Source organism: Hemicordylus capensis, chromosome 9 (assembly GCF_027244095.1).
Source record: "Hemicordylus capensis ecotype Gifberg chromosome 9, rHemCap1.1.pri, whole genome shotgun sequence".
NCBI classification, from domain to species: Eukaryota; Metazoa; Chordata; class Lepidosauria; order Squamata; family Cordylidae; genus Hemicordylus; species Hemicordylus capensis.
The window spans coordinates 8,207,912-8,222,888 of record NC_069665.1 but is presented as its reverse complement, the minus strand read 5'-3'; the positions used below and the strand labels follow the sequence as shown (position 1 = coordinate 8,222,888).

Below are 14,977 nucleotides of genomic sequence, written 5' to 3'. Positions count from 1 at the left end.
CCAAGAACAGCTATGGGGGGATGGTCGCCTAAGTTGAGTTGAGCAGTCCACGCCCCGCCTACATTTACTTTATTTACACTTTTATCCTGTCTACAGGACTACTTTTATCCTCACAACAACCCTGTGAGGTGGGCTGGGCCCAGAGGGAGAAGTGAGGGGCCCAGTATCCACACACACAAACACACTCTTTAATTTCAGGGATGAGCTGAGTGGGGATTTGAACTCGGGTCTCCCCGCTCCTAGTCCGGCACTCTAACCACTACGCCACGCTGCCAGGCAACGGAGTCCTCCCCCCCCCCCCCCGACGCGAGAGGGACCCACATCGTCTCCCCCCGCCCCCGCGAGCTCCCTCCTCGGCGCAGGGTCACGTGTCAGGACCGCCCTCGCGCTTCCCTCCCTCCTCCCTCCCTCCCCGCCTGGCAGAAGCAGAAGTGCAGCAGCGAGCCGGGCAGGCTGAGTGAGCCAGGAGGAGGGAGGAGGAGGAGGAGGGTCCGCGCGCGGGCGGACGCGAAGGGCCACCGCGTGGGGAGGCGACGAGCCCCGGCGGCCCCCCGGAGGAGGAGGAGGGAGCGCGCCCCGCCGCTCGCAGCCAGGTAGCAGCCGCCGCCGCCGCAGCAGCGCAGGTGAGGTGCCCGCAGGGCGGTGGGGGCACCGCCAGTCCTGTCCTCCCCCCCCCTTCGTGCCGGGGATGACCTCTTCTCACCCCCCCCCCCCCAGCCAGAAGAGTTGGCTTCTTAATAGGTGACTGAATGTTCAGCTGGTTAATTAGTGAGCCTTTCTGAATGGAGCTGGGCAGAGCAGAGAGGGAGAGACCTATGAATAAAACGGGGATCATAGAGGAGGGGGAGGGAAGGTGATCTGTGGGAGGGGGGTGGTGCCCCAGAGCATGTGCAGAGGGTGTCATGTTCTGTAATCCCTGACTGGGATCATCCTGGGGGATCTAGATCTCTCTCTGTAGATTTCCCTCCAGTATGTATGAATCCCTTCTCCCCCCCAACCCCCAGTATGTATGAATCCCTTCTCCCCCCAACCCCCAGTATGATCCCAGTTAGGATACAGATTATTGTACACTCTGCACATGCTCTGGAGCACTGTTTTGAGCACTCAGGCCTATAGCTGCCTTAAAAGTCCAGCGGAGCACCCCCAAAAGAAGGGGAAGGGGTTTAATCAGGATTTGTTCAAGGCAGACTGCTTCCTGGGGACCCCTGCTAGCTGAGCAAAGCAGCACCTTTTAAAGGGGTGGTTCTCTTGTCTCTAGCAGGGGGAGAGCAGCTGGCCCCATCCAGCCCCAGCACAGCATCAGTGGTTGTTGCTGGTTGCTGCTTTCTGTCTCTTTTTATAGTGTGAGCCCTTGGGAAACAACTTTATTATTATTATTATTATTATTATTATTATTATTATTATTATTAATTAATAACAACAACTTAAACTGCTTTCATATTTGTTGAAAAGCTGTGTCTGTGTTTGTGTGTCATAACAAATTGGGGGGGGGGGCAGAGAAAATTTAGGAGGGGGGGCTTGTGGGACTAAGGGCCAGCTCCTTCTTTGAACCTTGGCTCAGGATGTGTCTGGAAGAGTGATCACTTCCCTCCCCACCAAAAACTCCAACCAGGGAAGTTGGTAGCAATCTCTCAGGGGGTGGAATGAATTGATGCTGGTTGTAGGGATCCCTTGGAGATCTAATGAATTCACACCCTGCACATGCTTTGTAGTACAGTACTGTTTTGCGGAGCCACCTAATGACGCAGTGGGAAAATGCTTGCCTAACGAGCAGAAAGTTGCCGGTTCGAATCCCTGCTGGTACTATACTGGGCAACAGCGATATAGGAAGATGTTGAAAAGCATCGTCTCATACTGTGCGGGAAGAAGCAATGGTAAATCCCTCCTGTATTCTACCACAATCAACCCACAGGGCTCAGTGGGCTCCAGGAGTCGAAATCGACTTGACGGCACACTTTACTTTTACTGTTTTTTGGGCCCCTAGTTGGGGTCCTGTTCAGCGCAGGCTGAAGATGGGCCAGGCACAGCAACCTTGTGGCCCCCCCATCCCAGAAATTCCAACCAGGGAAGCTGAAGCAGGGGTGCTTGAACAACAACCATCATCTCCAGCCATCGGTGGGGACCACTGTTCCCTCTAAGGCATGCGCACGTGCGCATGCTCACAAGTTTTTGGATGGCCGCTCAGTTCATTTTAGATCTCGCTCAGGTTCAGTCAGGAATGCCCCATTCTGAATGCAGGTGTGCACACACTGCCTTGATACTGCCACCCAGAACAAAACTCATTCCGCACAGAGATGGAAAAAATTAGAGCAACCATGGGTGGGAACCCAGGTTTGAGAATCCTGCTTTATGGGATCTAGTGAGTTAACGCTCTGCACATGCTTTGTGGCACTATTTTGAGTGCCTCTTCCCATCCATGGGCAGGCTGGGGTTACTCTGCATTACCTTCTGTATTCCTTAACCCTCGACACTTGTCCTGATGTCATGGTGCTGCCGCTCACAACTTGCCTGGAAGTGCTCTGTGACTGGAATATAAGCTCTGTGGCTGGAAGTTTCACTAGCCAGGGAAGATGGTAGTCACTTGGAGGTGTAGGGGGATTGCACTCTGCACAAGCCCCGTGAGACTCCTTGGTGCCTTTCCCCCCATTCCTAAACAGGTTGTGATCATTCTCCATCTTCATCCTTTTCTGACCATTCCCCGCACAGTACTTTGTTAATTAAAAGGGTGCTGGGTTTTAAATAAGAATGCATTGTCCTTCTTCTTCAACCTAAGCTGTTTATTTGAAGGGGAACTAACACTCTACATATGCTCTGGGGTACTCTGTTCCATGAGAGTGCAACTTTCTGCTCTTGGAGGCCTTTCTCTGGTACCTTTTTGGCTTCCAAGAGGTACAATTTAGGGATGTCTGGGGCAGCTGGGTGTTCTATACAGGTGCTCTGCTCTTTTGCAGAAGCCTTTCAGACGACCTTATTGCTTAGTCAGAACCTTTACATCCACACACCACTTTAATCTGGAGTTTGTCCCTGGAGTAGTGCTGTTGTTGGTTTATTACTATTTTTATTATTATTAGGATTAGATTCGTGTTTCAGTCTTTTTCATGGCTTGATCTGTCATTTGCCTAGCATGCCCTTGGACAGAAAAGCATTACGTAGATTTTCACCATGAATAAGTCTCTTGTTAAGCTCTGTTCATTCTGGACCCTGAGGGCTGCTTGCTCTACCGCCACCAACCCAAGCCGGGGCGGCTGCAGAAAGAGGGAAGGAAACCAGCAGCCCGCCCGCCCTCCCTCCCCCTCCCCTCCCATGGGGAGGGAGTGGGTTAGTAAAAGTGCCAATTTAGACATGGAGTGGTGTGAACAAAGAAGTTAAGAGAAAGTGTGTGCCGACCCCATGGTCAGGAAATTGGGCTTGGGTGGGGATATCCCTGCCTTCCAATGTGAATATTATTTCTAGGTTGAAAAGCTGTCATTTCTCAGGTTAGTGGAGGTTACCAGGTAGTGCTTTAAAAGGGGAGGAGGTGCCAGCCCAGCAAACTCCTAGAAGAAGGAAAGGCTCCTTCTGACAGAAGTAGACAGCTCATTTAGCAGAAGCAGCGGCACATACGGAATCCTCCCTGTCTGAAATTCAGTTATTGTTGCATGATAATATTCACTCTTGGTGAAAAGAAGGTTTGCAGATTTTGGAGCAATTACTTTAAAAGGGAAAACAGGTAAGTAGGACTGGTAAAATCCCATGCAGTTGGCTTCTGAAAATGCAATGCTGTTATCTGGGAATCTGCAATATATTTTCAGCTCTGCACATAAGTACTGTAATGCTCTTAACATGGGGTTGTTCCCATTTTTGTGATCACACCTGTGGTCCACTCTTGTAGAACTGATGATGGATCCTGTTGTGATCTCTAGAGCCAATCAACAATGCCTATACTTACCAACTATGTTTCAGGTTTGAACAACAGAGGCATTTGGAGAGCCTTTACAAAAGCCTTATCAGATTAAAAAAATGAAGAAAAGTATTTAGGGGCTAGGTTTAAGGAAGCTCTTATGTGCAGAGTACATTTTATGATGTTTACATTAAAACTTTGTGTGTTCATAATGTTTCTACAAGGATCATAAACGGATAGGACTGGATTTAATTCAGATGAATAAATAGGTATTTTTGGATCGTCTGTGTGTACAAGCACACAGAAGGCTAATTCTGAGCATGAACAGTATAAAGCTTGTTTGATTTTCTGTCACTTTGGATAGGATGGTGGCTTGTTCACAAAATGTTCAGTTCAAGGACAAAGGACATATTGACCAGAAGAGGGAGGTGAGACTAAACAGACAATAGCAATGGACTACCTTATTTAATGCAAAATGTAGTTAGTTGAACCGAGTTCTTCAGAAATGAAACGGTGGTTTCAGGTGACGGAAGAGAACCCTCCCTAATGAGACTTCCGATTATGATGGTCCCAGGACTCTGGGATAGCCATTATATGTGACTTGAAGCCTTTGTCGCTGAGCTTCTTTGGCCAAGATCTGTTGTTTGATAACTTTTCTGTTGTGGGTGGGGTGGGGTAGCAGCCTCGGCCTCAGTCAGCGTGGTGTAGTGGTTAGAGTGCTGGACTAGGACCGAGGAGACCCGAGTTCAGATCCCCACTCAGCCACGATACTTGCTGGGTGACTCTGGGCCAGTCACTTCTCTCTCAGCCTAACCTACTTCACAGGGTTGTTGTGAGGAGAAACCTAAGTATGTAGTACACTGCTCTGGGCTCCTTGGAGGAAGAGCGGGATATAAAATGTAAATTTAAAAAAAATGAGAGAGAGCCTAATAGTGGTGAAATGCCTAGAAATGTCCTCTGCTGAACAAGGTCTTTCAAGCGGTGTGTGTGTATGTATTGCTCTTTTTTCTGAGGAATTGCTTGCTACACCATGGCTGCGTGTCGACTCTTCCAAAAAGAAGAAAAAAGTCCAAATCTGTAACAGGGAAGTTCACGTTCTTTGCTTCATCTAAATTTATCCACATGATGAAGATTTTGCATTGCTAGTCAAATCATTTTCCCTTCCTCTGTGTGTATGCATGGGTGTGAGAGTGAGAGAATGAATTGTTCGCTTCTTTTGTAGGCCAGGTAGAGAAGGTTGGGTGACTCCGCCTGTGGTTTCTCAAAACCCATCCTGTCATTATCTGAGGAATTCTTTCCCTAGCTACATTCCTTTCCCACATTCTAATGCAAATTAGCAGAGTGCTGTAATAAAAGTCAGTGCAGTCTTATTGTGGCAATTTGAAGCCTCCTACATGGGTCCCTTCAATGTTTAAGGTATGATTTAATTGGTTGCTTTCACAATGAAAGATTTTAAGTATGTTGTAGGGGAGGCAACAGTTTGGCTATTGTGGCTGTGGGTGATGGGATTTGTAGTCCAACACCATCTGAGGATCCAGGTTTAAGGATTCCTGTTGCCTTAGATACAGGATCCAGAGGCTTCCTGCATGGTTATTGAACTTTCCCCCCTGTCCTGTTTCAGCTATCCTGAAAGATTTCTCTGCTTGTCCTGGGAACCCTGTTGCTGCTTCCCTTCGAGCTACGTTAATTCCTATTGCTCCTTTCCCCTCAGTGGTTCTTTCTGCAGGTTGATGCCAGAGTTTTGTTTGTTTTCTTTAATTGGTCAAGACGTCCTGTATAAACGTTTGGGTGTGTTGCGTGTTGGCTGCATGAAGAGCAGTCGGTCACTCCGGGGGTTGAATGAATGTTTTTGATGCATTGTGCAAACAAGAAGACATCAAAGCGATGGCTTTGAATGAAGTCTGCTGTGTAGGAAATTGTTCGGTAATGCAAAATTATGATTTGGACCAATGTGCAAATGCTACAGCTGCTTAATGTTTGGTTTGTATACGATGGTGTTTGCCTCTGGACTTGGGGACTGTAAATCTCCCTGCTGGGAGGAGGACATGAATGATGCGATACCCAGTGGCATTCTGGTAGTTTGCTTGATATAGCCCCTAAACCAGGGCTAGGCACCCTTGGCTCTCCAGCTGTTGTTGAACTACAACTCTCACTATCCCTGGCCACAAGGCTGGGGATAATGGGAGTTGTAGTTCAACAGCACCTGGAGAGGTTCATTTTTTGGTTCATCTGTCTACATAGATATCCTGATTTGACTGTTCCCAGCTGCCTGTGAGGTGGATTCGTACTTTAATTCTTGTTTTATTAATTTTATATTGTCTGTCGTACACTACCTTGAGGTTTATTTAACAAAAGGTGTTGTGTGTATTGTGTATGCGCTCGCGCACACGCACACCCCTACCTCTGCATCAGATGCTGAAGTGGGAAGTGCTTAGTATGGATTGGTTTGCGTTCTGTGCTAAAAGAGCAAAATATGTATTGCTAGAGTCAGAGACTTTTCAAAATGTCTTGGCATATCACATTGTGCTAGTAACAGAGAGGGGCAAAAGCAAGAAGGTATGGGAGAGAAAGAAGAGTCTGTGAGGTCAGCTTATTAACAAGGAAACTGAAACGACTCGCTTGTAATGCAAGGCTCTGGGCCAGAAGGATGAAGAAAAGAAGCAAGAGCAGTGCTGTGGGTTGTGGTTGGAGTTGTGTTTGAATTCTTCCAGTCCTTTCTGTTCTCTTCTCATCATAGGGAGAGGCAGTTAATTCCAGAAGAGGACTTGATAGCTGCCTCTTCCTATCGTGACTGCATTCACACAGCCGCAAGGATCCTGGTTATGTATTCATTCATTCGATTTCTATACCGCCCTTACAAAAATGGCTCTGGGCAGTTTTCACAGAGAAATAAATAAATAAATAAAGATGGATCCCTGTCCGCAAAGGGCTCACAATCTAAAAAGAAACATGATAGACAACAGCAACAATAACCGGAGGTACTGTGCTGGGGGTGGATAGGGCCAGTTACTCTCCCCCTGCTAAATAAATAGAATCACTGCATTAAAAGGTGCCTCTTTGCCCAGATATCAGGGGTCAAAAAGTTAGTTGGGGTTAGTGAACCCAGCTGAGTTAATTATGTGAACCCACAATTTTAGGGCAATCCTGGCTAGAGATGTGAAGACCTGGAAAAAATTCAGAAAATTTTGGGACCCCCCATTTTTTTCATATCCCCCCCCGAAGGACTACTTCCCCCCCGAAAATATTGAAAAAATGTGGATTATGAAATATTTTCTTTTGGAATTATGGATAAAATATTTAAGATGTTCAGATATATTCATATAAGGAAAGGTGTTCTGACCTTTACTTTCCCAAGCTTTTTGCTTGTTTCAGATTCCTTTGTCTTCTACAGCATCTATGTTTGATCAAGAAATAAATGAATAAGATGTGGAAAGGTAGAGAGCAGTGTTCCCTCTAAGGCGTGCGCACGTGTGCGTGCTCACAAGTCTTTTTGATGTCCGCTCAGTTAATTTTAGATCCCGCTCAGGTTGAATCAGGAAGGCCCCATTCTGAATGCATCTGTGTGCACACTGCCTTGATACTGCCACCCAGAACAAAACCCATTCCGCACACAGATAAAAAAAAATTAGAGAGAACACTGGTAGATAGGCTTGTCTCAGTTCAGGCAATTCAGTTTTCACAAGTCATTAAGATGATAAAAATGAAGGATCAGAAGAAACTGAAACCGCTGATAGTGATAGCCCAGAAAATGAGACTGATTTGACAAAGTTTTGTGTGGCAAAATTGTATTCTATGAGTTTCCTCCCCTGCCTCCCCCCCTCCACTTTTCAGAAAGAGAGTGCTTTCTGTATTTACTTGACATTGGAGGAGACTAAGTCTAAAATGCATAATAACTAATTTTGTTTTACTATAATGTTGATAGTGGCTTAAATACAGCACAGCACCCCTTTGATCAAAAGGTTGGGCACACACCCATTCTGTGAATCACCAAACCACCTCCTCACTTCTTCCAAGGGCTCTTTGGAGGAAGAGTGGGGTAGAAATGTAGAAAATAAATGCCAAGCTCGCAGAGTTTCCTTGGCTTCTACGAATTGTGTCATCGCTGCAGCAACAAGCTTCTCATTGGCAATAATGGGTGGCTTGTCACTGCGGTGATGACACAATCTTTAGTTGTGGAGGAACTCTTGGAGGAAACGGACTGTCTAGGTCCTCTTCAATCAGGCTTCGGGTCTGCCTTTGGAACAGAAACAGCTTGGGTTGCCCTGTGGGATGACCTATGCAGAGAGAGAGGCAGAGAGTGCAATCTTGTTAATTCTCTTGGATCTCTCAGCGGCTTTCGATACCATTGACCTTGGTATCCTTTTGGATAGGCTAGCTGAGTTGGGTGTGGGATGCACTGTTTGGAGGTGGTTCCACTTCTACCTTGAGGCCCGTTCCCAAAAGGTGGTGCTAGGGGATTACTCCTCAGCCCCTGGACATTTATGCTGTGGGGTTCTGCAGGGTTCCATTCTTTCCCCTATGCTGTTTAACATTTACATGAAAACACTGGGAGAAGTGATCTAGAGATTTGGCCTGAGGTGTCATACAGATGACACTCAGCTGTATCTCTCTTTTTCATCAGATGCAGGTGAGGCGGTGACTGTCCTGAATTTATTTATTCTCATTCATTCATTCATTCATTCAATTTCTATAGCACCCTTCCAAAAATGGCTCAGGGTGGTTCACACAGAGAAATAATCAATAAATAAGATGGCTCCCTGTCCCCAAAGGGCTCACAAACTAAAAAGAAACATCAGATAGACACCAGCAACAATCACTGGAGGTGACTGTGCTGGGGGTGGATAGGGCCAGTTACTCTCCACCTGCTAAATAAAAGAGAATCACCATGTTAAAAGGTGCCTCTTTGCCAAGTTAGCAGGGGTGGTGTTTGGATGTAGTAATGGACTGGATGAGGGTAAATATGCTGAGACTCAATCCAGACAAGACAGATTACTTCTGGTCAGTGGTTCTTCTGCCCAGGTGAATGATGTTCAACCTGTTCTAGATGGGGTTGCCCTCCCCCTGAAGGACCAGGTTCACAGCTTGGGGGTGCTCATTGATTCAGTACTGTCACTAGAGGCTCAAGTGGCCTTTGTGGCTTGGAGCACCTTTAATCTGCTTTGGCTGATACGACCTTACCTGGACAGAGATAGCTTGGCCACAGTTAGTCATGTTCTGGTAACCTCTCGCTTAGATGACTGCAATGCATTGTATGTGGGGCTGTCTTTGAAAATGGTCCGGAAACTACAGCTGGTATAAAATAGGGCTGCAAGATTATTAACTGAGATTGGATGTTTTGATCATATTACGCCAGTGCTTAGTTAGCTGCACTGGCTCCCAGTCCATTTCCAGGTCCAATTCAAAGTTCTGGTTTTAACCTTTAAAGCCTGAAATGGCTTGGGACCATGTTACCGGAGAGAGCGCCCTGCCCCATATGTCCCAACCCTTAAGATCTTCTTTGGAGGCCTTTCTCCGAGTGCCCCACCAAACAAGGTAAGGTGGGTGGCTGGCTACTACAGAGAGGGCCTTTTTGGTGGTTGCACCCCCTTTATAGAATAGCCTCCCCAGTGAAGTTCGCCTGGCTTCATCACTTTGTTCTTTTAGACACCAGTAAAGACCTTTGGTTCACACAGTCATTCTAAATTTTAAATTTAAATTAATTTTTTTTAAAAACCTGATTGTTTTTGTATTGCATTTTGTACTTTCTTCCCCTCCTCCCCACTTTGTTATTATTTAATGTGTGTTTTTATCTCATGTTTTAATGTTGTTGTAAGCCGCCCAGAGGACGATTTGTTATGGGACAGCTAACAAATAAAGTGTATAATAATAATAATTATTATTATTATTAGTGACGGAGCCCCTGCAAGCTTGGTAGAAGCAAAGACGTGGTTTGGGGATGCACAGAATGAATGGGCCCATCCTACCCTTTGCTGCACTGTGTGTAGGCCATTTTTCAACATTAACTCTTTGCCTACTGCTCTCAAACATGTTTTGACAGTTTATGAGAAGCAGGCAAATTTAATGTTGAAAATAGAAGAAACTAGTTTACGGAGATGCTGGATTCCTCGGAGTTCAGCAGATTGTATTCAGTTTGTAACAAATATTAAGTAACATTTAAAAGTAAGTTACTACATTTGTACTAGTCTGAATTAACTACACTTCTAAATGTAATGTAATGTACTAAATGTAGTCAATGTTATGAGCAAACCAGGTTATCCGTAATACCTGTTATGCTCGTAAAGAAACAAAGTGATGTTAGACCTCTAAAAGTTGTTAAAAACATAAGAACAGCCCTGCTGAATCAGGCCCAAGGCCTGTCTAGTCTATCTTGCTGTTTCCCATAGTGGCCCACCAGATGCCTCTGAGAAGCCCACAGGCAAGAGGTGAAGGCACGCCCTCTCTCCTGCTGTTGCTCCCCTGCAATTAGTAATTAGAGGCATCTTGCTTCTGGGGCCGGAGGTGGCCTATAGCCACCAGACTAGTAGCCATTGATAGCCCTGTCCTCCACAAATTTGTCTGAGTCCCTCTTAATGCCATTCAAGACAGTGGCCATCACCACATCCTGTGGCAGAGAATTCCATAGATTGATTATGTGCGGTGTGAAAAAGAAATTCATTTTGTCGTTCCTGAATTTCCTGGCAATGAATTTCCTGGGATGACCTCTGGTTCTAGTGCTGTGAGAGAGGGAGAAACATTTATCTCTGTCTACTCTCTCTTTCTGATGCATGATTTTATAGACCTCTTCCATGTCTCCCCGTAGTCACCACTTTTCCAAGCTCAAAAGCCCCGGATGCTATAGCCTTGGCTCATAAGGAAGATGCTCCAGGCCCCGGTCATCTTGGTTGCCCTCTTCTGCACCTGTTCCAGAACTCGCTTGTTCCTTAAGAAGGCAGCGAGGGCTTACAGTGCTCAGTCTTCTGCTTCATTCTCACAATTGCATGGCAAAATAAAACAATTAAAATAATAAAATAAATAAATAACAATATTCTGTCATATCCAGGAGTAAGCCCCTCTGAACACTGTGGGAGATCCGTCCCGCGTCTGTGCGTTTACACATACGCATGCACAGAATTGTGCTACATAGTGTGTGAACAGAACTGTTTGCCCAGGATTAGCAGTGTCAGTTGGGCATCCCAGGTGGGGGAAACGTTGTTCCCCACCTCTTTGGGATTGTGATCGCTTTCTCTCTCTCTCTCTCTGCCTTGGTTGGCAGTCTGTTACTTTTAGCTGCTGTGGGATGTGGTTGGTTGGTTCTCACTGTTAGCTGTTAGTTGGATTTTTGTTTTTGTTGCTTTATAATTTATTTATTTATTGTTAGATTTCTATACCGCCTTTTGCTAAAAACAACCCCAAAGTGGTTTACAAAAGTTAAAACACATAATAAAAATGAATTAAAAGTATTTAGCTAAAAATATAAAAACAATCCGATATTAAAATATATAATATACAAAATACAAAAAACTATACATGGATAAAAACACACAGAAGCAGCAATAAAACAATCATGTATATTTATTTATTTATTCATTATAATGAATAAATAAACATTATAATGTTTTACAGTCTGTTGTTTGCCTGTCTTGAGATCAAACTGACAAAAGGTTTATGCATGCAAATGTAAATAAAATACATTACACTTCACTAGAGTTTGATGCACATTCAGAACATTAACCTGAAAATGAGGAACATTTTTTTTAAAAAATGCACTAATTTTAAAAATTGGAATCTCTTCAAGTATTACATTAACTCAACCTAATTGAGGAACGGATGTCTGTGTTGCTCTACATCTCAGTTCATTGTTGTAAATAATAATAATAATAATAAATAGTAAAAGGTGCCCTAGGTGCAATTCCAAAACAACTTGAAGAGCGCCTCAACACCATAGGGGCCACAGAAATCACCACCAGCCAATTATATTACCACTATGTTATATTACATCTGGTCAAAAACTGTAATAAAGGATTTATTTACTATACAGTATACCTAAAAAACTCTTACGTATTATTGATAGTGTCTGAAATGCACAAAAGGCATCGATAATGGAATCGGTAAGTGTTAAAAAATTCTGATTCCGTTACCCACGTATCTTGCATGCTTCAGACACTATAATGTTCAGGGTGTGTGTGTGTGTGTGTATGTGTGTGTGTGTGTGTGTGTACGGCTGTAGTCATTGGCAGGCGGGGGGGGAGTGGTAACATGCCTGCTTTGGTTACCCTTAGAATTGCCCCACTGTAGAATACTGCATAATGCATTAAAGACAAACTGTTGGTGGTGGTGCCTTATTGATGAACTGGAGGTATTCCTGCTTTGTTTTCGATAGTGTGAGATCATTCTTCACCTACTGCAGGAGCAGACTATCTTGGCTCTCCAGTGGTTGTTGAACAACCATATTTACCTGAATACATGATGACCCTGGATTTAAGATGAACCCCTTAAATAGAGATGAAATACAGGTTATACCTATATTTACCCAAAGGAAAGAGGACTTTGCATTTAAGATGATACCCTAATTTCTAATGTCAAAGAACATGGAAAAAACCTAGTCTTGGATTCTGGTAACTACAGTACAACCCCTGACCCATCATCCTCAGTAAACCTTTGGCTGGGGATGATGGGAGTTGTAGTTTAACAACCGCTAGATAGCCCAGGTTGCCTACCCCTGCTTAGGTGACTGCACCCCAGCCATACATAATAAGTAGCATACAGTCCTGCTTCATGATGGACACTGCTCCACATAGTCACTTGTGTTAGCTCCTTTCTTCTACAGTAGAACATGCTCTTTTTTTTAAGGCACTAAATCTAGGTGGTACAGTTGTTAGTTAACTAGTTGGTAGTGGAGACTTATGTACCTTGACTTAAGTGCAACTACTCTTGCTAGTCTAGTTTCACTTCCTGAAATTCCTTTTTTTCCCTTTAAAAGGAAACTGTCTTTTAAAAAGAAACTTCTTAAACAACAAAAAAGAGGCCTCTTTTCAAATGATGCATCTTTGTTTCCCACTTCTTCCCTTCAGCCCGCCGAAGTCTTGCTGCCTTCACCCTAAAAATGTCCAGGAAAAATCTCGACTATGGGGAGCTTCCGGAGTATGAGAAGAGTCAGATCAAAAGGACTCTGGAGCTGGGCACTGTCATGACTGTGTACAGCCTCAAAAAGAGTAATCCAGAGAGGAGGACGCTCCAAGTCATCATGGAAACCAGGCAGGTAGCGTGGAGTAAGACGGCTGACAAAATAGAAGGAGTCTGTGAGTATCATCTGCTTAAGGGCATCATTGCAAACCATTTTGTTTATCCTTTTATTGTGCAACTATGTTCTTGGATATGATAGGAATGAAGAAACCACTTGTGCTGCTGGGGTGTTGTATAACCCCATGTTCCAAATCAATTCATAACCCTGTTGGTTTATTTTGCTGGGCTTCTGTTAGTAAACTGTACTGGTCTGTGACTGTGATCAGTGGTGGAGGGAGGCCAGTCTACTGCCGTGGCCCCCTAGCCCCACTCTTTCCATCTGACGGCAGATGCTAAGCCACGCCCCTTGCCTCTGCATTTGGCTGGGGATTTTGCCTGCAAACGAGGCTGTAGGGCCCCGTTTGCAAGCAAATCTGTGCCCCCTACGTCTGACATCAGACGCAGGGGGTCTGGCTGGGGTGCCAGCCATTGCGCCTGATTGGCGGCGGCCTGGGTTCTTAGAACCCGTTCGCTCAATGGTGGCTCCACCCCTGACGGTTATAAAGTATTGAATTGAACCCCATGTTCCTGATCTCAAGCACTGCAGTGTGCAAGTGCAGTTTGGGGAAAGTGGGGTTTAGGAATTGATTTTTCTCCAAACGGGATCTCCCAAATTTTTTGCTTGCCTCTTGTGAGTTTGAAGGAGCAACATTGATCTAGTCTGAAGCAACACAGACAATTAATAATAGGATTGGTTCTCTCAGACCAGGAGTCCCTGCCTTATTTTTCTCCTTTTTTAAAATTTTAACTGACTTCTCTCTTGTGGGATTCAAGTCCTTAGGGTTTTCATTTTCACAAGCTGCAAAAAGCCTAAATGTACAAAGTTTGTGAATAACAACAACAACAACAACAACAACAACAACAATAAATATATTTAAAGATGTGGCCCCTGCTAACTGAGCAAAGAGGCACCTTTTAAAAGTGGTGATTCTCTCTAATTAGCAGTGGGAAAGCAACTGGCCCTATCCATCCCTAGCACAGCATCCCTTCAGTGGCTGTTGCTGGTGTCTGTCTTATGCTTTGTTTTGTTTTTTAAGATTGTGAGCCCTTTGGGGAGAGGGAACAATTTTATTTATTTATTTCTGTGTAAACCACTCTAGGAACCTTTGTTGAAAAGTGGTATATATATTCGTTGTATTCGTATATAAAAATTATTTCCACTCAAGCAGCTCTTCTTTTTGATTCGTACTTTGTTTTAAATTAAGTTTATTGTTAAACGTTCCATTTGATGCAAAAAATGTGATCAGCGGTGGTTGAGATTCTAAGTCTCCTGCAGTTCATATACCGAAAACAAATGCTTTGATGTTCATGTTAGGTGATGAAAGGCAAAGAAAGCGTCCTCTGCAGAAAGGGTGCTGTACTTCAGGAGGGGGTTGTAGGTCAGTGGCAAGACATGTGCTTTACACACAGAAGGTCCCCAGGTGTTCATGTCTAAGCTGGGCTGGGAAAGACCCTCTTCTGAAACCCTGGAGAGCTCCTGCCATTCAATGCAGATAATACTAAGTTAGATGAACCAATGGTCTGACAAGGAAGAGAACAAGCATGACTCGTCCCCTTAGCTAAGCAGGGTCCGCCCTGGTTGCAGATGAATGGGAGACTTGATGTGTCAGCACTGGAAGGAAGATATTCCCCTTAGGGGATGGGGCCACTCTGGGAAGAGCAGAAGGTTCCAAGTTCCCTCCCTGGCTTCTCCAAGATAGGGCTGAGACGAGAGAGACTCCTGCCTGCAACCTTGGAGAAACTGCTGCCAGTCTGTGAAGTCAATACTGAGCTAGATGGACCAATAGTTTGACTTGGTATATGGCAGCTTCCTATGTTCCCTTAGCCCTGATTGCA

At 44.8% G+C, this 14,977-nt stretch overlaps 1 protein-coding gene across 3 annotated transcripts in view; it reads left to right on the top strand.

Moving 5' to 3' along the window:
* The first annotated feature begins 446 nt into the window (after positions 1–446).
* The window catches only part of PLCG2 (phospholipase C gamma 2), an 86,079-nt gene continuing 71,548 nt past the window's right edge, over positions 447–14,977 (top strand). For 2 of the 3 annotated variants that reach the window (XR_008311246.1, XM_053270949.1), the window contains exons 1-2: positions 447–623; positions 12,931–13,158. Coding sequence is in view for 2 of the 3 variants with exons in the window: in XM_053270949.1 (XP_053126924.1) it covers positions 12,963–13,158 (196 nt within the window). In the remaining variant the exon portion in view is untranslated. The remainder of the gene's footprint in view (positions 624–12,930; positions 13,159–14,977) is intronic. The other variant, XM_053270948.1, reaches the window with a different exon arrangement.